The 22,336-nt window shown below is 45.3% G+C and overlaps 1 protein-coding gene across 3 annotated transcripts in view; it reads left to right on the top strand.

Moving 5' to 3' along the window:
• Window positions 1-22,336, top strand: part of LOC128929670 (uncharacterized) — a 361,144-nt gene that overhangs the window by 199,699 nt on the left and 139,109 nt on the right. For all 3 annotated transcript variants that reach the window (XR_013526170.1, XR_008476490.2, XM_078348518.1), the window contains one exon: window positions 10,082-10,198. Coding sequence is in view for 1 of the 3 variants with exons in the window: in XM_078348518.1 (XP_078204644.1) it covers window positions 10,082-10,198 (117 nt within the window). In the remaining 2 variants the exon portion in view is untranslated. The remainder of the gene's footprint in view (window positions 1-10,081; window positions 10,199-22,336) is intronic.

The raw sequence follows: 22,336 nt of genomic DNA on the forward strand, positions 1-22,336 counted from the left end.
AGGTCCTGAGAACCTGTGCCCAAGGTGGTCGGGTGCAGGTTGGTTTTATACGTTTTAGGGAGGCATGAGACATCAATCAAGTACATTTAAGAAATACATTGGTTTGGTACAGAATGGTGGGATAACTCAAAGTGGGGGTTTCCAGGCTGCAGGTAAATGTAAACATTTTCTGGTTGACAATTGGTGGAGTTTGTCTAAAGACCTGGGACTGATAGAAAGGAAAGGTTCAGGTGAAGATAAAAGAAAGTGGAGATCAAGGTTTCTTTGAAGTCTTGTAGTGGCTGCCCTTAGAGACAACAGAGGACAAATATCGCCTATTCAGATCCATAAAAGGTGCAAGACTTTTAGTTAATCTCTTGAGGATTGGGAGGGCCTGGAAGAAAAAGATCTAGCTATGTTAATAGAGATTCTTTACAGATGCAGATTTTCCCCCACAAAGGGCAGCTTTGCAGGACCATTTGAAGATATGGCAACTAAATATGTTTTGGGGTAAAATATTTTGATTTTCTTCCTTGTCTTGTTATGCCAGAGTCAGGCTGGAAAGTATATCATGATATAAAGGATTAAATAAAACGCATCTGATGAGAATTTATGGTTTGTAGCGCATGACTCCCCAGATTCCTTAGATAGGAATTGGGGCAAAATTAAAAAAAAATAGAGCTTAGTCCTCACAGGCTAGGAAAGAAACCACTGGATTCCAGGGGTGGCAGGAAGCTCTGTGCCCCAGAGCCATGACCAGGGCTGGAGGTCAGAGGGAGGGGGTAAAGTCAGGCTCCAGTCAGGCTTAGAATATGTGTCACAGGCTGAACAGTGTCCTCCTGGAGTTACATGTAGCAGTCCTCACCTCCAGGAGCTTAGAATGTGACTGTGTTTAGAGATAGGATATTTATAGGGTGATCAAGTTAAAATGAGCCCTTTAGGGTGAGCTTTAATCCAGCATGACCCATGTCTTTATTAAAAGGGGAAATCTGGATGCAGAGACAGATGCATAGAGGGAAGGTGAGGTGAAGAGACGGAGGGAGAAGAGGGCCACCTGCCAGCCAGGGAGACAGGCCTGGAAGCCTTCTCCCTCCCAGCCCTCAGACTGAACCCACCTGCCAATACCTGGCTCCCAGGCGGCTGGCCTTTAGGGATGCGGAGATGACACATTTCCCTTGTGTGAGCCACTGGCTGGTGATGCTATGTTAGGCAGCCAATACAATGGTACTGAGCAGCTTGGGCTCTTCACACCTCTCGGTGGATCTATTTCCTGCGCATCTGGTTACAATGCAGGTTTGGGTTCCACAGGGTTGGGGTGGGTCAGACACTTGGTGTGACTGACAGCCCCTGGCTGCTCCCTGTGCTGGGGGTCTGGTGACCACACCGGTGAGGAACAAGGCCTCAGACCAAAGATTCTAAAACGAAGCTTCATTGAAGAAGCTCCTGGGGAGGTTTGAAAAAATACTAATCCCAGGACTCCACTGAAGATGAATGGCTTTAGACCCTAGGGTGGGGGCTGGGACCTTGTATTCATCCTCCCACCCTCTGGGGAGGCTGCTGAACAGGCAGAGTTGAGAATTCCTTGGCCTGGGGGACCCCCTGCAGGGTGCCACCTCGCTGGGGCTGTGTGAGATGTGTCACCTCTGGTCAGGCCATGTGGGGAAACTGCTGCAGACTAAAGCTCTTTCCAGGCTTCCTGATTTGCCTAAGAACAAAACATTAACCGTACAATTACAATGTGTATGTTCAAAAAATAAGTTAATTAAAATAAGTTAAAAAAATCATTCACACCTTGGGGGAGGGAAAGCCCCAGATACAGTCCTGCCCAAAGGCTGCGGCTTGCTGAGATGGTAGAATGTGCCCGCTCCAGTGGCACCCAGCATCATGAAGTGAGTTAAACAGAAGGGTCTGTAAGACACAGACTCTCTCTGGGAAGCAACACAGAGGGAAGCCCCAAAGCCACAGGGGAGACATGAACAGAGACACCAGGGAAACAGCTTCAGGTACCTGTATCTACAGCACCCATTAAACAGCCCAGCTCTTCCTAGATTAACAGGAACCAGGACTGTTATGTTTGGTGCCGAAACTCATGTTCTTCTCACTCTAAACATGCTCATGAGTTATCATACCAAATTATTTCAACAATCAACAAGGCCTTTTAAAATCATGAACACAGAGATGAAAATAAGACTTCTCCAGCTTCAAGAAATGGTTTCTGCGTGTTAAGTGCTAGTTATATTCTAGACTCACATGGTACTCTGCTTAATCCTCATTTGTTGTAATAATTGTCAGTGTGTTTTCGGATAGGGTTTGGAAGGGGCAAGTCACCAGGCCAAAGTCCTGGGTGCTACTTGTTGTGGCGAAACTGGAAAGCAGATATGCTGCGCCGAAGCTCATGCTCTTACTAGCACACCATGCCGCTTTTTGTAGGAGCCTCAGCTCTAGAGGCAGGCAGCCCTCTTGCAGCAGGATGGAGCCCATGTTAGAGAAAAGCCTGATTGCTTGAGTATGTAGATTATTCACTGAAATCAGCCTCAGGAAAACAGGGCCTTCAAAAGAGAGACAAGAAAATACTCAGACCAAGGGCTCTGGGCATCAGCTTACCTACCTGATAAGGTACCTGCAAAAGGTCTCAAAACGTTGACCAAGAAAGCGACGATTCACTGCCCACCTGGAAACAGCATAGGTTTCACCAGAATGTTTGGATGATTGTTCCCCTTAAAACTCCCTCATCCAGAGTCACAACTCGGAGAGGTGCTCCTTGAATGCCGGTTCACCGCCTGCGCTGGGTCGGTGGCTTCTGGAATGAGGCTAACTTTCCTTTCACCAAAGCTCATCTCTTGAGTTTTTGGCTTTCAGGTGACAAGTGGCCTGGACCTGAGTTTGGTTATATTATGACAGGGTAAAAATTATGGAAACCCGGCTGTGATCCATGTTTTCTCTGCTGGGTGGGCAAAGCTATGGTGCTGACGGGAAGAACCGAGGGTGCCCAGACAGGGTGCCCAGACAGGGTGCCCAGACAGCCTGCAAAGAAACTGGGAAGCGGGCTTGAGCTCCCCATAGTGGCTGGTTCCAGGGAAGTAATGAAAATAGTTTAGAGACAGAGCAAGTTTCTCTAGCTCTAATGGACATTTTGTGTCACCTCCTGAAGAAGAACCGAGTACTTGGGCCTTTCCTGGGAGGAGGACTCTGCATAGAGTTACTGGGCTCCTTTGTCAGAATGGGTGGGAGCTTGTCCCAAGTCCAGGGCCAATCTCGGCTTCAGTTCGCTTTTAGGGTATTTTTATGAAAAATGCTATTGATGGGAAAATACCCTACAACATTTCCTCAAACTACTGAAAAGCACTCGTCATTGGGAACATGCGTGGCACAGGATTTTAGAACAAAAAGCACGGGCCTTGGATGTTTGTATTGGACAGACTGAGATGAGAACCCGAGGATTTAGAGCTCAAGCATGGGATCCTAGAGGAACAGTCCAGAGCAGCTGAGGAGAGTCGGGGAGCAGTGGCTGCTGGTCCTCTTGCATTGAGCTTCGTTTGCTTTACCTGGTGACTTTCGTCTTCCCTGCTGGACTCTCAGCTGCATGGGCCAAACCTGCCCTGGCTGATGGGAGGCTGTCAGCCTAGGAGACTGGTGGCCATTCAGGAAGGGGGTGCTGAGCCGCTGCAGAAGAGACCTCCTGCTGACTGCGGGCTGGGGAGAGTGAAGTGGAGGCTGGAGGGATGAAACAGGAGAGTGGGCACGGAGCAATATGTTCTTGGGATATTGTTCAGAAGTGAGCACCACCAGGTAATTTTTCTAGGGACAGACTATGTCCTCATAAAGAGCAGGCTACTCAAGAGACGCCACAACTGTAGCTGTGTCATCTTCTGAGAGGCTTCCAGGAAAGCTGCCTTTGGCAGGGACCCCACCATGGCTGTATTAGACTTTCTCACACAGCCGATAAAGACATACCCAAGACTGGGAAATTTACAAAAGAAAGAGGTTTCATTGGATTTACAGTTCCATGTGGCTGGGAGGCCTCACCATGATGGTGGAAGGCAAAGAGGAGCAAGTTACATCTTACATGGATGGTACCAGGCAAAGAGAGAGAATGAGAGCCAAGCAAAAGGGGTTTATCCTTATAAAACCATCAGGTCAAGACTTATTCACAAGAACAGTATGGGAGAAACCGCCCCCATGATTCAGTTATCTCCCCAGAGATTGTTCCTGTAGCCATGGGAATTTTGAGACATGCAATTCAAGATGAGATTTGGGTGGGGACACAGCCAAACTCTATCAATGGACTCAGAGCAGATTTCGCAGAACAGATATCTAAGGTAGCTCAGGGATGGTGGTTACCACTCACTTGGCAAAAATTTGCTGTTCATCTACCAAGAAACAGCCTCTGTGCTTGGTGCTGAGGATGCAGGGGTCAATAACGGTTCTAGGTTGAACAAAACCTAAAATGTTAGAAAATAGCATCGCATTTTGATATCAGGACAGAGGGACTGAAGAAAATCCTACTACCCTTTGGGCATACAGGGCTATTTCCATCTGAACCTGTGTTAAGGAAACCAGCAGTCAGAGGCGTATTGTTTGAAGTGTACTGAGTTCTCTGTCTGGTTCAGCTTATGGAAATATCTAGCACTGCGGGGTGTCCCAGGGTCATTTCATGGAAGGTGGCAGAAATTTATCTTTGGGTAAATGTATCCTTGGGCGCTCTGTCCACTGCGTCAGTAGCAAAGGAAGTTCAACTACCAAAAAAATCTAGTTTTCTAAAAACAGGGAATAATGATTATTCTTTTCTTTACAATTCCATTATGCAGAAATCTATCCTGGAGTAGTTTTCAGGACATTTATTTTTGTTTAAAAAAACTACTTATTAAGTAAGTGTTTTCTAGGGTCATAGTACATTCAGGGTAGGAAAAGGTGGGGAGCAACTTTCGTTAGATTCTGCAGTATTTATTCTTTTTATTTAAGCACCAATTAATGGGGTAAGACCTTTATGTCTCTGGCAAAACCCGAGCAGTGCTTCCTGAGGCATTTGGGTCGTTAAACTTCAGGGTTGAAGCTTAGCAGGGAAGCTGCTCTTCCATTACATGGGAGTTGCTTCTAGTTAGAAGCTGGATCCCCACAGGAACATCTGACATCACCTCTCAGCTGGGCGCGGCTGGTGCCCAGCTCCAGGTCCTAGTGGGAGTGCGGGTGGCTGGCAGTGACGTGCCCTTCCGCACATTGCCCCGACCTCCAGAAGGCTCACTGCAGCAGGTCCTCTGTGACGTAGCCTGCTGGAAGCAGAGACTTGAGCTTTGTGAGGGCAGCTTATCACCAAGAGCCAGTCCAAGCTGTACACATGACCATACTGGAGGGCATGCTAATGAGGACACATGACCACACTGGAGGGCATGCTAATTAGGACACATGACCACACTGGAGGGCATGCTAATGAGGACACATGACCACACTGGAGGGCATGCTAATTAGGACACATGACCACACTGGAGGGCATGCTAATGAGGACACATGACCACACTGGAGGGCATGCTAATGAGGACACATGACCACACTGGAGGGCATGCTAATTAGGACACATGACCACACTGGAGGGCATGCTAATGAGGACACATGACCACACTGGAGGGCATGCTAATGAGGACACATGACCACACTGGAGGGCATGCTAATTAGGACACATGACCACACTGGAGGGCATGCTAATGAGGACACATGACCACACTGGAGGGCATGCTAATTAGGACACATGACCACACTGGAGGGCATGCTAATGAGGACACATGACCACACTGGAAGGCATGCTAATTAGGACACATGACCACACTGGAGGGCATGCTAATTAGGACACATGACCACACTGGAGGGCATGCTAATTAGGACACATGACCACAGTGGAGGGCATGCTAATTAGGACACATGACCACACTGGAAGGCATGCTAATTAGGACACATGACCACACTGGAGGGCATGCTAATGAGGACACATGACCACACTGGAGGGCATGCTAATGAGGACACATGACCACACTGGAGGGCATGCTAATTAGGACACATGACCACACTGGAGGGCATGCTAATTAGGACATTTGGACTGTATTTTATTAATGGCCTTTGGCAAAAGTCCACTAAGAACTCTGATGCCAGTACCATCAGCAAGTGAGAATTCCAAATTTGCTGTTCTCTCCAAAGCCACCATAGAGAAGCTGGGGGAGGGGTGAGCCTGTGAGTTCTCCCAGACGCACCAACAGCTTCAAAAAGGGGGGAAAAATCCACCTTTCCCTTCTAAAACAGTAATACTGTTGGCTGAAGAGACTTTCTTGCTTTGAGAAAATGTCATTGATAAATCCTGAAGCTAAATGTAGAAATTCTAGAGAGAGAAAAATCATAATTGGATCAGATCTTTTTTTATAAAGCCAGAGAAAATGTACTGGAAAATTCCTAGTAACTGAAAGTAACTTTTGTGAAGTCAGGAACTTCCAAACTAAACACATCGACTAATCCAGGCCTCTGCTGAGTAATTCTCAGGGAACTGATGTGAGTGTGGCCTCCAGTGAAATCTTATTTTTGCTATGCAAATAAGCTAGGGCACTTATGAGTGACAATCAAATGATCTGAGAATTGGGTATTAGCTGTGTTGAAGAGTTTCCTTTATGCCGGTCCTAGGAAAGCTTTAGTGTCTCCACAGACGAATTTATTTACTCTGTCACCATGTATTTCTTGAGCTCTGGCTGGTTGATAGGCTCTGAGTAAGTGCTGGGATATGAGCTTGAGGGAAGCAGACAGTCCTGCCTTCACACTTACGTGCCCTGTGGGGAACAGAGACTGGATTCAGAAATAAAATGTGTGCTTTATTCCGCAGGCAGGTTTTGAGTTTCTGTGCTGTCCTGTGGAGGAAGGAAAGATGGCAGGGTCCAGGAATGTGGTCAAGGCCTCTCCTGGCTGTTCAGGTGTTGACCCCAGGTAGAGAGGTATAGGCATGTATGTCATGTTTTGAGGATGATGTCCCAACTCACATGTGGCCAAATGCATAGTGTTTTAGGACAGGGCGAGGCTTCAGGGAAGGAGGGCCTTGTGTTGGGAGGGAAGACCCGAGACTTCTAGAAGCCTGTGGTTTCCTCCGGGAACATTTCCTTGGGCAGCAGGTCCTGGCTGCTGCTGGTCATTCAAGTGTCCTCAGCACCTCCTCCCTCCTGATTCCTGCCCAGCTCGCCTAGCCTGGCCTGTACAGCGGGAGAGGGGGTCAGCTGTCTCTTCCAGCCCCTGGCCTGCCCCTCCTCATCAGGAGGGGAGAGGCAGGAGCCTGGTGCCTGGGTGCATTGTACTAACTACTTCTTTAAATGCCAAGAGCCTGCATTCTCCTGGCCCCAGTGCAACACAACTTGATTTCAGCACGGACTGCCCTCTCGCTTTTAACTGGGTGCAGCCAGGGGTGACGGTCACAATACACAATGACTGGGAGAGTACAAGTGTGGCCATTCAGAAAGGCACCAGCTGGCTGTGAGCTTTCAGCCCTGCTATCCTGGCATAGCCCAGAGTGATGCCCTTGCTACAATGCCATCGAATATATTTGAAAACAGAGGAGCATGAAGACCACACCCCAGTCTCTAGTTTTGCCTTATGCTTTGGAGTCTGTCACGTTAGCCATTGGAGTGGAGGAACAGTCAGAATGCAGTGAATGTGGCTGCCTGGATTCTAAGCTTTTGTGCATTTGCCCGTGGCAGCTTGGGCTGGGGGCTGTATATAGTACGGACCGGCCCACTGGCAGGAGTCTGAGGGGCTCACACTGGCAGAGGAGATCTCATTCGGACTCCTAAGGATCCAGAAGTTAAGGCAGGGAACAAATCTGAGTCCTGGGGTGATGTGGGTGAAAGTTCACTGAAATTTGAAGTCCGGTGTCAAAACTGTTGTCCAAATAGAGCAATCCCAGGGCAAATTTAGGGAGTTAGTATTATGGGATCAGAGAACCTGGAGATGTCTAGGGTGGATGGTCTGGAGTAATTCCTGAGGTGAAGTGGGAGAGGAAAGAGGAGTTACTTGAGGCAAGCGACAAGCTGCAGCTAGTGTTCCTGTGGCTTGCTGTGTGGACAGACCAGCCCAGTTTCTCTTGAAGCCTGGCATAAGGAGAACACCCTGTTCTGTCATAGCCCCTTTCTGACCCTGGCTGTCTGGTGTGCTCTGAGCTGAGAATGGCCCTGCCCTTTTTCTTTAGACGGGGATAACCTTTCCAATTTACACCTCATTCAATCCTCAGTATAAATGTTTGCAAAGAAAAAATCAGCTTGTTATTTCAACTGCAGTATTTATACCCACCCATAAAACTACACATGGAAACGACAAACAAATTTATTTGCCATTTTTGAAAATTTGGCCCTTAAAGGGCATTAGCAAGAACATTGTGCCATTAGCACAGATTGTTTTTAAAACACTTGAAAAGATCCAATTTCTACTGAATTTGGGGGCCAAGTAGATTGAAAATTGTATCTTAAATTCCAGGATCTCCAAGTAGTTCTGTTGTGTGCACATTAGAAAAGTGAGCCATTTAGAAACGACCTTTATCATGCAAGGAGATGGATCTGAACCTGGATGCATGGACATTAGACATCCTTGAGCCATGGAAGGGCCCTCCATAGATACCTCTTAGGGAAGACCAGAGTGCCTGATGGGCTGATACCTCCTGCTGGGGCACCAGGGCTTGGGAAGGGGTAAGGTAGTGTATTGTTGAGTTCTCAAGCTACTAATAAAGAAAAACCCAAGACTGGGTAATTTACAAAGGAAAGCAAGTTTATTTACGAAACTCACAGTTCAGCATGGCTTGGGAAGCTTCAGGAAGCTTACAATCATGACAGAAGGGGAAGCAAACCTGTCCTTCTTCACACGGTGGCAGGAAAGAGAAGTGCAGAGCAAAGGGTGGGGAAATCCCCTTATAAAACCATCATATCTTATGAGAACTCACTCACTATCATGAGAACAGCATGGAGGTAACTGCCTCTATGATTTAATTACCTCCCACTGGGTCCTGCCTATGACATGTGGGGATTATGGGAACTACGATTCAAGATGAGATTTGAGTGGGGACACATAGCCTAAGTTATCAGGTGAGCTTGCTCCATGGTCTTCATTGCCTGATGGTGCCTTCTGAGGATGACCTATGTCCCTGGGCAAGCACTCAGTGCTCCTGTCTTCCCTTCCTTCGGTAGTTCCTCACTGCCCACAGGAAAAAGCATACATTTCTTCTATCCTGCTACAAACCCCAGGCTCCTGCTATACCAAAGCCTCTTGGGTTGCTCCCCCAAACCATGACCTGTCAGTTTCCTTGTCTGGAATCTTTTGCAAAGTGGGATGTCTGAGCCTCTGGTGCCATGTCACTGGGACCTGCCCACTGTCCCAAGCTGGGCAGTCAGAATCCCTCTCCTGGGAATTGCAAGAGTTGGCTGGAGCCTACCTGACAGGGGCTTGATGCACAGCCACCTGAGGTCCATAGTCACGGCTTATGGAGCTTCCCTGGCTCTGGTTCATTCCATGGGGCTTGGTTTTCAGTCTTCCTTCTGTGCTGAGATCATCTTTATGAAGTCCACCTTTTTCCTTAGCCATAATAGGTAGTTATTGAGAGCTTATTATATGCTTTCCTAAGCACTTTATGTATTAATTTTTCTCATTTGTTTCAAAAACTCTTATTACTTTGAGACCACAGATGAGAAAACTAAGGCCCAGGAAGGTTACGTAGCTCCCTCAAGCAAACATAGTTGGTGCTTTAATGCCTGGGCCACGTGGCCTGCTGAAGGATTTCAACCACGTTTTCTGTTTCTGTAGCTTGTGAGCAAAAGGACCTTGCAGGATCATCTTTTCTCATGCCTCCTCCACAGTGGCTTCATGACCCCAGGTCCCAGCATCTCTGTGCTGACTTTTTTGACTCGGTTGTGCCGCATTGAGGTTCCCTCCTCTGAACTCCAATAGAACATGATCCATATTTATTCCATAGGTTTTGTTTACTTTTTATGCCTTCTTCAGTGGTAAAGTCCCTGAATTATTTATGACCCTTGCCTGGAGCAAACTAGTAGTTCAATAAATATTTATTGAAGGAATGTGATTTTTTTTTCTTCCCTAGAGTAGATAACCAGGAGGGAAAGAAAAGGAAAGAGCAAGCTGGTGACAACGCAGGCTTCTACTGTGGAACTCAGATTCATCTGTGCATTCAATACAGGGAAGATGCATCAACCTCAGGGTGAGAATTATTTTGTGTTCAATTCCAGTAAGATCAAATAACCTGGTTTGAATTATTGGATTAAAATAATTTAGGAACTATTAATATATGTTGGTAGTCTTACCAAGTCTCAGAAGATACTAGGAAAGAGGAAGGCAGAGTGAGGAGGGAGGTGGCCACTGCTGGAGGATGTAACTGAGCCCTGAGAAGGGGAGGAGAGCAGAGGAGGAAGTGGATCTTCCTGACTAGCATGCCCAAAGTCTCCACTGCCAAGTGGCATCAGGGTTCAAGCGCAATACAAAAGAGGATGCCACCTCTGAGACTGAGGCCTGGCCAGGGAGGAACTATCGCTGTGCTGGGGAGGGAGAGGCTGGTGGGAGGGTGTGTGGAGCTTCTGTACTGTGTTTGCAACAGGAGTAGAATCAGATTTCATCCAAGGGGACATTGTAGCAAGCCTATCAGTCTCTACCCTTGGCATTGTTATGAAGGAAGAGGGAAAGAACAGCTATTTTAAAGGCTGGCTGAAGTTTGTGCTCCTGGCTTTAATGCTGTGGTTCTTGGTCACCAGGACTCTTAAAATGCAGTTGTTCCTAACCCCCCCCTAAAAAACCTGTAATCCAGTGGGATCTGCATTTTAGGCAGACACTCACAGTGATTGTGATGTGAGGGGTTCTTTGCAAACCATTTCCCAGAGCCCCCATGGTGAGGATACATTATTGGGCTAGGATGATCTGTGAAGGAACCGTTCAGTTATTTAGTCAGATAATGGTTCTGGGGAGCCTAGTTTTGCATAGAAGGAAAACAGGAACCTTCCTGCGGGAGACAGGTTATTCTGCCATAAAGTGATTTGGATTTTCTTATTGGGCAAATCCTAGAATGAAGATTTCAGTTGAGAATTGTCATGGGAGGTAGGGTAAGAACTCTAGGGGAAAAAGCTGGCTGGCCCCTGCCAACAGTTTGGGACCCAAGCCTCGACAGGGCCAGGCAAGTTCCCCTCTGGAAGCTAAACTTCAGCAGCAGAGACATGGGGTTTTATTTCGGATCTGTATAGCAATTCCCCTCTTTTATACCCAGGCCTCATAAAGGTCTGCTACACATGACAGTCCTGGATGAGGGTGGTCTGAGAGTGAAAGGCCTGGATCCCTGTTCACCGTGGAGCCGAGCGGCAGGGAAGACAGACATAGCTGCCTTACAAAATCAAGGCAGCTTGTAGCTGCCGTAACAAAATCCCACAAACTGGGTGGTTTAACACAATGGAAATTTATTTTCTCAGAATTCTGAAAGGTGGGAGTCCAAAATCAAGGTGTTGGCAGGGCTTCACTCTCTCTGAAACCTGAGCCCTTTCTGAAGTGGACCTGGTTACTTGCATTTTAGGGTGAAAGACTTTAGTACGATGGTCAAGACAAGAACTGTGGAGTGAGACTGCCTGCACGCAGATCCTATCACCACTTGTAAGCGGCAAGAGCTGGGGGAGGAGCTAATCTCTGGTGCCCTCTGTATTCTCATATGTAAAGGAGAATTCTCTGTCGCCCCTTTCAGCTTCTGGTGTCGCTGGCCAGCCTCTGCCTCTGTTGCCACATAGTGTCTCCTGTGTGTCTGTGTCCACATTTCCCTCTTCTTATAAGAACAGCAGTCATATTGGATTAGGGCCCATCCTAATGACCTCATTTTAATTTGGTTACATCTGCAAAGACCCTACTTCCAAATGAGGTCACGTTCACAGACACCAGGGGTTAGGACTTGAACAGATCCATTTCGAGGGCACGTGCGATTTAACCTGTAACAGATGTCTAGATATGAGATGGTGCCTCCTTCTACCCTTCACCCTGTCTCAGAATCTTTAGAAATACTTTGGTGGAGACTCAATTTCTGGTAGAAATATCAGCAGTCTGTGAAAATGACAGCTTGGGTATTCGTTCCAGAATATTACAAGACAAGATGACCCCAAATGAACTCGGGCCCACTCTGGTTACATATGTGTAATGAGTGCTTAGTGCTTAGTGAACTGTGTGTCAAATGAATTACCTAACTTCACTTGTACCATGGCCAACTCTGTGTCATCATTGCAGGATTCAAGTCTGGCTTGTCTGGGGCCAAGCTGAGTTCTCCATGCAGAGAGGTACTTAATAAAGGTTTCCAGTGTTTGCGCAATTAAATGAAAGATCTGTGGGACTCTTAGGTTTCAGACAAAAAGATTGCTATGCAAATTCAAAGCTTCATTATTTCACCAGAAGTTGAAAAACTAACGGATCTGGTAGAATAGTCCCCTTGGCTGGCAGGAGCAGGGCTTTGGACCCACGTCACATTCTGATGTCTGCTTGATCATAAACACCTGGTCCCCAACGCATCCGCAGTTTATTTCATTTTTAAAGACCAGGATGGCAAATTTAAAATTCAAATTCTTTCAAACAGCGGAGAGAATGTAACTATAAAAGTGTTTCAGACCACAGTGCTTTAAATGAAGGTTAATTTTCTGATAAAATAGGAAATGAAGGAAAAATTATCTCCCTGCACGCAAGCGTGGTTTAGAATACTACAGCTCAATTAGATGTTCTGATTGTGCAAACAATCAGCCTCACGTCTTGTTAAACTTCTCTTTTTCAAATTATGAAGCTTTTCTCTACTAAGATTAGCAGGAGTATTAAGGGTAGAACAGATAAAAGATCCATCTGAGCTGGAAGAAAAATTCTAACTTAAGAGGGTCAAAAATGAACTTCCAAAAATCCCATGGTGTGTCCAATGTTATTAAAAACTTGTCCAGCATAGAAATTAACTCCTAGACTCCAAGGAAAGAAATTATTATTCTTTGCTTTTTCTCCCCTAAGATACTGAGTACATTTTACTCAATGGAACTTTGCTTTGCACATAAAGAAAGATGTCATACATCATGCATGTAAATCAGATCTATGCAAGGTAGTTTTTGCAATGTAACTTTGGGGATACAGAATGTTTACTTCATAGGGGCTGGGTTCAGGGGAAAGGGAAGCAGAGACCCTTAGAGCATCTTACATTTTTCTGCAAAGCAAATTTGATACCATAAGTTTTTATAAGCATATGACTTTTCTGATTTAGTCTCAAGCCTTTATATTTAACTTTCACAGGGTTGTATCCAGAGCAAAGAGCCGTACAGTCATTTTGTGCTGCCTGCATCTTTTCTACTTTCGGGGCTTGTGGGAAGGTTACAGAATATGCTGGCACTTCCTGGAGTTTGTCCATTAAGTGAATGAGTGGTGCATCATCTCGGTGAGACATTTGGTCCATATGGCACCTCTCTCTTCTCTTTCCTGCCCTCCACGTTCGTTTCCCCATGGCCTGGGCCTCTCCTGTTCTGATGGCAGCCATGCATCCTGACCATGTCTTCCTAAGTGGCTTCTCCTGGAATTTCTTCTGGTTATTCTTCCAGCCTTTGTGTCAGCTCTGAGGCCACATCTTCTGGGAAGCTCTGTCCACTCACCAGGATCCCACCTGCTGGGTGGTTCCTCCCTGCTTCCCTGCCCGTCCTGGAGCCTCACACAGTCCTGACCTTGCTGCTTCCTGGCTATCTCCAATATGAACCCAAAGCTCTATGGGGGTAATGTGTGGGTAAGGCTTGCTCTGGTGTCTCTGGCAGGTGGCACCATGCCTGATATGTAGTGGGTGCTTGACTGCTGTCTGTTGCTCTTTGAACAATTAATAATTGAATATATTTGGGAATTCCCAAAGGAGACACATGGAGACTCTCTGTTGAAGATGAGATTCACTCTTAGAAAACCTGAAAAATTTGGCCCTTCAATCCCCCTAGAACTGAGGGGCTATATGCAGAGGTTGCCTGGGATGAAGGTTCATTACACTTTGATTCCCAGGTTAGGATGGGGTCATGCCTGGTTGAGGGGAAGAAGACATTTTAGGCGGATCAGTGGCCAGTAGTTTAGCAGATTTCATTACCTACATTTGGGCCAATGCAGTGAATTACTGAAAATAATAATGGATGAGACTTTATGTTATCTCAGAAAAGGGAGCTAAGAAACTCCTTTTAATAATTAAAAAAAAATTATTGTCCTGAATATTTTATACCAACCTATCATTTTCTGAGGTGGATCCAGGCATTAGCATTTTATGTATGTATGTATGTTTGAGATGGGGTCTCGCTCTGTTGCCCAGGCAGGAGTGCAGTGGTGTGATCTTGGCTTATTGCAACCTCCACCTTCTGGGTTCAAGCAATTCTCCTGCCTCAGCCTCCTGAGTAGCTGGGACTACAGGTGTGCGCCACCACCTCTGGCTGATTTTTTTGTATTTTTTATTAGAGATGGGGTTTGGCCATGTTGGCCAGTCTGGTCTCAAACTGCTGACTTCAGGTGATCTGCCACATGGGCCTCCCAAAATGTTGGGATTACAGGCGTGAGCCACTGTGCCAGGACTGGTACTTGCATTTTAGAGTGAAGGACTTTAGAACAAGGGTCAAGATAAGAACTTTGAAGTCAGACTGCCTCCATGCAAATCTTTTCTCCATGTATAGAAGGTAGATCTAGGAAGAGGCTCATCTCTGGGCGCCTCAGTTGTCTTGTGTAAAGTGGAATTTAAAAAGCACCATCAAGTTTTATTAAAGCTGAAATAGATAATACAAGCAAATATTTAGCATAGTGCTTAGCACAGAAGGCTCAGTAATACCTTATTCCAAATTGAGAAGCTGAGCTTCGAAGAACTTCAGTTCCTTATGTGATCATCACTCAGCTAAGGAGGAGAGACTGGGATTTGAATGCAGATTTATCTCTCTTACAAAAGATAGGGCTTTTCCTACTCTGCTGGAAAGTTTCCCTGGAAACCCACCGCCAAGCCTTTGTTATGTGCACTGTGGTTTGACATGAGTATGTGTACTGAGCCTTCTTTTGACTCTTGCAGTTTGCTGCAGTGAATTTAGGGATTTGCTCCAAGTCATTTTGCACAAGTAAGGATGGCCCAGATGTTGTCTTATCAGAGTTACCTGAAGATCATGGACATTTTCTTGGAAATTGAAACTATAGAACCTATATGTTATTGTTTCTCAATTTTTGGTTTTCAAAAGACGTTCTTGGACCTGGCTGCAAAATCCTATAAATTAAATTGAAATCAGTCACATTTATGATAGGGTTGTTAAAAAGCTGTAAGTGTTATGAATTTATGACTCTGTGCTCACATTCAGCTGTTCACTGCTTCTGCTTCTAGGTCTTTCTATCCTGTGTGGGACAGAATTTATATTTGTGGGTAAGATCATTATAAATCTTTTATGCACCACAAGTGCAATTTTAAATGTTTGCAAGCATGCAGAACTAGGACCACGAGAAATCTGCTACATTTCATAGATTATGGCTTTGTCTAAGTAGTGGGGGAAGAAATATCCCTCAAACCCAAATCCAAACACTGAACTTTGTAACTGGCCCCTAACTCTCACTGAAGAGGAAATAATTGGTGATGGAGCTACACTTCGACTCTGTGGGTGTTGCTTTAAAGTTCTCTTCTTTTTCATGTTTTAAAAAAGAAGTCCCATGAATGACTATCTTTCCAAATGCCCCTTCCAGCCTTCTATCTGAGTTCAGTGAGAAAGGAACAATTTGTCTGCACCAGAATTTCATGTGTGCTTTTGCACTAATTAGCATTGAAAGCGAGGCCATGACTGAGCAGCTGGCTGGCTCTTTCCTCATTATTTTTTGGAAAGTTGACCCTGAACTTTTGTGTCATAGAAGTCAGACTGCCAAAGAAAATGTAGATATCTGGAGAAGTCTTATAAAAAATTATTGTGAAAATGGAACTGTTTATGTGTCTTTTGCAAACGGACAGCTGGAGATTGGGTGCAACCACGTTGGGGGACTCTGGTTTTCCTGTCTCCATGAGCTCTTGGGTGGCAGGGGAAGGCCTTGTGGCCATTCTGACAAGAAACTGGGAATCACACCCACTTGAGTGATGCAACCAGATTAAAAGGGAAAGAGAACATAATGAAGTATCATTAAAAGAAAATAATGAGATAGATTTTAATATGCGCAAACATTTTTGCTGACTTGGTGCTTTGGAGCACAAGGCTGTCGATTTTGCTGTGTTGTCAGTAGGAAATGATTCTTAAATTAATCCAGGCACAGAATCATCTGGAGGAACTTTAAAAAAAATACACATTTAGGACCCCATCTCAGACCCACATCAGAATTGCCATGGTCACAGCTCATGTCTCTGTTTTAATGATATGTATAGACTGGTTTGGGGAACTAGAGCATAGTTTTATGGTCACACTTTATATCATTTCAAATATATGTGTGGATTACTTTGGAGTTGTGTTTTTATAGAGGAGAATTCTAGAGTAAGTTGTTCTTAGGGATTCTCACCTCCCTTCTATACATAGAAATTGAACCCCAGAAAGGTTTGCTGCTTGGTCTAAGGTTGCACAGCTGTGAGAGGCAGTCAGGATTCAAACCCAGGCCTTCAGCTGCCCCATCCAGGGATCTTTCACTAGACCTGTGTTGTCAGTCCTGCTCTGAAGCAGCTCTGTGGACTACAGTGAAGGCAGACATGCCCTGCAGGTTGTTGAGAATTTTCCGTTTTTTTTTAGGAAAGCACAGTGATACTCAACATCTGTCAGGCAGTGTGTGAATTGCTAGTTGAGATGGTTGGGTTTCCACATTGGGTCATGCCGTATTCCTTTTAATAACATACCTTTGCAAAGCTGGATTTTTAGAAGTTGCTTAGATCAAAAGTCCCCATTGCAGAAAAACGAATATGAAACAGGAAATGAGAGTAGCAACGTCCACTCTGAGTCCAAGGATTGAGAAGTTGTGTGGGGCCCAAAGGATGTACACAGCCATTAGTAAGCAACTATTTTAGGATGAAATACAATGGCCTCTTTGCTTTCCATTGACGTATTATTTTTCCAATGGCTTCCAGCTTGCTAGGACATAAATGCTTATAACCAAAGTAGTTAATAAAGGGAACCACTAGAAATTTCTTTTGGCACAAGGGTACTGTGAACAGATTACAGAGGTGCCAGGGCTCTTTGAGCAAAGAAAGTGTGGGAACTGGGTCATGCTGCCTTCCACTGCCACACGCTGAATTTTGACTAGGGCGTTCCAAAGCTTTGGCTTCTTTGTTTTTTAAAAAACAACCAACAAACAACATCTTCGCTTCTCTTGGTGTCATTGGTTTCACCATTTATTTCACGTCACTTAATTTCAGGCGAATCTATTTATGAGTGTTTCAGATGGCAGTAGTTTTTGTGACAGCAGCAAAACCTGAATTTCTCCTGAAACGAGGCTATATTCAGAGCTTTTGGAGGAGGAGTGGGTTGCTGAGAGCATGATTGAAAAGAGGGAAGTTCATCTATCCAGAATATCAGCCCTACTGCCTGTCGGTCTGCCATTATAAACCCATTGCAGTGGGTTCTGCTGAGAGTAGGGTCTTCAAGAATCTCCATAGAGTTGCAGAGGTTTCTTGGCAGCTGCAAATCTTGGTAAGTTTTAGTTGTTACTAAAGAGTCAGATTGGAGGAATAGGATGCCATTTACCTGATTCTGGAGCTAGAAAATTCATGGGGGGTGTGGGGCCCAAGGGTTGCCCCCTTAAAAGTTTGCTGAAAAATGACTATCATGAGGCAGATTGAGTAATAGAAGAAAATATTTACACATTTACATCACGTGCATACATGGGAATCTTCAGAATGAATCCCCAAGCCCAGAAGAGGTACAGAAGCTTCTACACCATCTTGAGGTTACAGAAAGAACAAGGCTCAGAGCATGGCCCCAGACAGGTTATGGTGGTAAACTGAGATTTAGCGGCATGACGGGTTGTGGGAGGGAAAAGGAAGAGGCCTGGCTGGCAAAGGTGACCTTGGCATGTAGATAAAGCCTCTCAGGTAGCAGCCCTCAGAGAGAGTAGGCGCTGTCTCTTCTCAGGCTCTTAAACATGTCAGACTCAGTTTTTCTCCTAGATCCAGAAAAGGCCTAGAAAGAGGGGCTGGGCACGGTGGCTCATGGCTGTAATCCCAGCACTTTGGGAAGCCAAGATGGGTGGATCAAACCTGAGGTCAGGGGTTCAAGATCAGCCTGGTCAACATGGTGAAACCCTCTCTCTACTAATATACAAAAATTAGCCTGGCATGGTGGTGGCTTCCTGTAATCTCAGCTACTCAGGAGGCTGAGGCAGGAGAATTGCTTGAATTCAGGAGGCGGAAGTTGCAGTGAACCGAGATCACACCATTGTGCTCCATCATCCTGGGCAACAAGAGCAAAAGAAAAAATAAGAAAGAAAGAGGAATTTGAATCTGTAGAGAATCTCCTGTGATGTAACTGGCTACATCAGTCTGCCTGCCCTACAGCAGCCATTTCAAAATATGGGTAAAATGGTTTGATTTCCTTCAAGGAAAACTAAAATGGAAAGAGGCTACTTATGAAGCAGTTCTACCTACGAGTGGTTGACTTTGTCATAGGGAAGTAGCCACATGCAAGTGTTTGAAGGGGAAAGGCAGTTGCCCTCCTGGAGAGCTCTGATTCGGTAGCTAATTCAGATTTTGCCAAAAGAGCCTATTACACTTTTTAATTATCTTATTTAATAGATAAAAACAACCTTTCCATGTACTTACTGTTTTTACCTTTCTTGAAGCTCTGTTTGTTTTTATAAGCTGGTCTCATTTAGTCCTTGCCACAACCCTTGGGAAGTTTTATAGGAGGTCAGAGTTATCCTTCCTGATCTTAGCAGACAGGGACCAGAGCCGGTAGATGACTTGAGTTGGTTAAGGGGGAAAAGTAACAGGACTCTAGACTTGGGCTCTTGGTCCAGTGCTCTTGCCTCTTCCACCTCTTTATGCGTGTAAGAGAATGTTAAAGATGAGTGTGATTATGAACTTAGATGAATGAACACTGATTCTGAGTTCTAACGAAGCTGGAGGCCATTGCCCAATGCCGGAGCCACACTCGGGGTCCTTGGTTCAGACCCCGTGCTCCTCCTACCCCCGTTACTTTTTTTCCTTGGTTTTTGTTGTTGTTGTTAGTTTTATTGTTTTTTTTCAGACAGAGTCTCACTCTGTCTCCAAGGTTGGAGTTTGGTGGCACGATCTCTGCTCACTGCAACTTTCACCCTCTTGGCTCAAGTGATCTTCCAGCCTCAGCCTCCTGAGTAGATAGTACTATAGGCATGCACCACAAGGCCTGGCTCATTTTTAAATTTTATGCAGAGATGATGTCTCACTATATTGCCCAGGCTAGTCTCAAACCCCTGGGATCAAGCAATCCACCCACCTCAGTCTCCCAAAGTGCTGAGATTATAGGCATGAGCCACTGCACCCTGCCTATTCCCATTACTTTGACTCTGTTGCTATTTATTTATCACCAACTGTGAACCAAGCACATTGTGTCTTCTTTTTTTAGGTTCCTTAAACACAATCTTAAAATCTGATTGATCATTGGCACAGAATTCATCTTTCTAGTTACTGTGTTTCCCAAAACAGGAGGATGAAAGGGACTTTCTTCACAGAGGCAGGCAGTCTGTCTGTCTGTTGGAGCACTATGTGATCTCCCAGCTCCAAAAGGTCCTCCCCATTTATGTGTCCTACAGGTGTAAAATCAAAGCAGAGGCCAAATTGTTTTGTTATAGGAGAGACGAGCGCATGAAGGAAATGTTTGTACAATTGGAGTACTGGGAGAACAATAAAGCCAATCCCACGAGAGGAAGCACGCAGGGTGTCTCCATGTCTCCAATGGAATAAATCATTCGCAAGGGCTGTGGTTAATGCTAGGTCTGAACGAGTCCCACACAGCTGGGACACTCTGTACTTTTGATCTGGCCTTTCAAGCTTGGGTGATGCCAGGAAATTGCATTTAATGGACTGAATGAAAGCTGCAGTATAGAAAACGAGAAGAGATTGTTATAAAAACAATAGAGGCCATTTCACCGCCCTCACTGCCTCACACCTGTTTTTTTGCGTGGGGTCTGTGAATCTGGGGTTTGGCAGGGAGCCTGGGGCTCCAGGGCCACATGCTGCCAGCCTGGTCAGCTTGTGGTTAGAGACTTTCTCTGCACTGTACTGGCTGTGTCAGAGAGCCGAGTTGTCTTCACTGGGCAAGTCATCCCAGTCGCAGGAAGCCATGCACCTGCACTGCTTTGCCTTGAAAATAACTAATCTGGGGAAAGTGATCAGTCAGACTTGTCAGAGTTCAATTGTTTAGCTGTATACTCATGGCCGCATCCGACCCTTGGGCGCTGTGGGTGTACAAATAACTTCAGAAATGGTGCTGCTCTCAAGCCCTGTCTTACAGGTCTTTACCTGTAAAGTAAAGCTTTACCTTTTCATGACAGGACATGAGAGCTTATTTCAACAAAAGAGAAGGGAGAAAAAAACCATCCTACATCCCCTAAACATGGAAATATTTCAGCCCTGATGACCACTGGATCCCCACAGCTGTCAGAGGGGCCTGAGGAAGAGTTTCCTTCCTTCCTTTCATTCTTCCCAGTGTGGAACTGACACCAGGGTGGAATTTCCACATGACTTACAGTACTGGGGGCAGGAGCAAAAGCAGAAGGGCGTAGAAACAGCTGCTTTGACTGGAGAGAGGAGAAATGCTTGTTAGCTTCCTATTTCCACATGACTGCATGTCATCAGGGCTGACAGGTTTCCAGGACAGAAATTCCCTGTTGGGAGAGAAGTATTGACATGAACTAGTTCCCCATGATCGGGGTGAGTGTGCTGATGATGATGACACAGAGGTGGTTGTTGATGCCATATGAGGTGCACCCGTGCTCAGCTTCATTTGATCCTCAAGGGATTCTTTGACATAGAGAAAGCAAGTTTCAATATCCCATTATTTGGAGGGCAACTCTGAGTCTTAGAGTATTACAAAGCAGGTCGAAGAAAGGTGGATTTGGAGCTGAAGGGCAACCAATTGATGGCTGCACAGAGGCGAAGTTACGTGACCAAAGTCCTTATCTGGTACAGACAGTCTACTTGGCATCTGTGAGTTCTACACAGAGCATTACCTATGGATATTTAAATCTTTAGATGAAGGTGTACTTAATTACTTGCTTAGCTTCATAATTTACCCTTCTTCAAAAATTAGTGGGCAAATATGTACAATTTAAAATGTCCCCCAGCCTACTACAGATAACAATTTCTGAAGAAGATCTTTTTCCCTTTCATGTGCTTGGCCAGATATGCTTAGGGTAAATCTTATGAAGGTAATTACTGATTGGCCCTGCTGTTTTTGGGCATATGGAGAGTGGAATGAGTCTTTTTCCCTTTGTCATATTCTATGGCATTTATAGTATATGAAAAACAAAAAGCTACATTAAGAAGGCACTATTGGCTAGGTGTGGTGGCTCACACCTGTAATCCTAGCACTTTGGGAGGCCAAGGTGGGTGGATCACCTGAGGTCAGGAACCTGGTCAACATGTTGAAACCCTGTCTCTACCAAAAAATACAAAACTTAGCTGGGTGTGGTGGCACATGCCTGTAGTCCCAGCTACTTGGGAGGCTGAGGCAGGAGAATCTTTTGAACCTGGGAGGTGGAGGTTGCAGTGAGCTGAGATTGCACCACTATATTCTAGCCTGGGTGACAGAGCAAGACTCTGTCTCAAAAAAAAAAAAAAAAAAAAAAAAAAAAAAAAAAGGAAAAAAGGCACTATTGTAGATACTGAAAAATGATTTAATAACACATCAGGCGTGGTTTTGGCACTTGCTATAGAAATAATAGGGAAATAGTTTGGATGTGAAAAAAATGTTAGCCTGATGAACTTTGTCATTTTCCCTTCCTGGGCGTCAGTTCCTACTTAGTATCTATGAAGGTAACGTTAGCTGCTAACTCCCAGTGCTTTCGCACTTTTAAAGTAGAAAGGCTGCTTATTTGCAGAGTCCAGTTGGGTGTTCTGGTCACTCTTCAGTCTTCCACACAGTCATTCAGTAATCCAGCTGGTAGATGGGAAAGAGGTTGAAGATTATGTGAGATCTGTTCACATTTCATTGGCTGCAGTGAATCACGTGGCCATACTTAATCGCCCATCAGGCTGGTAATGCATTCTAGTTTTGGCCAGGAAGAAGGGGAAACAGATTCAATGAACAATTAGTTTCTACTACTTCACTTTTTAAAATGAGGGTTTAAACTAGACCTTTTAAGTTCCCTTTTAGCTGAATTTAACTACTGCAAGATTCTAACATTTCTGTCCTCCATAGCCTAA

This window comes from Callithrix jacchus, chromosome 14, assembly GCF_049354715.1.
Source record: "Callithrix jacchus isolate 240 chromosome 14, calJac240_pri, whole genome shotgun sequence".
In the NCBI taxonomy this organism is placed as follows: Eukaryota; Metazoa; Chordata; class Mammalia; order Primates; family Cebidae; genus Callithrix; species Callithrix jacchus.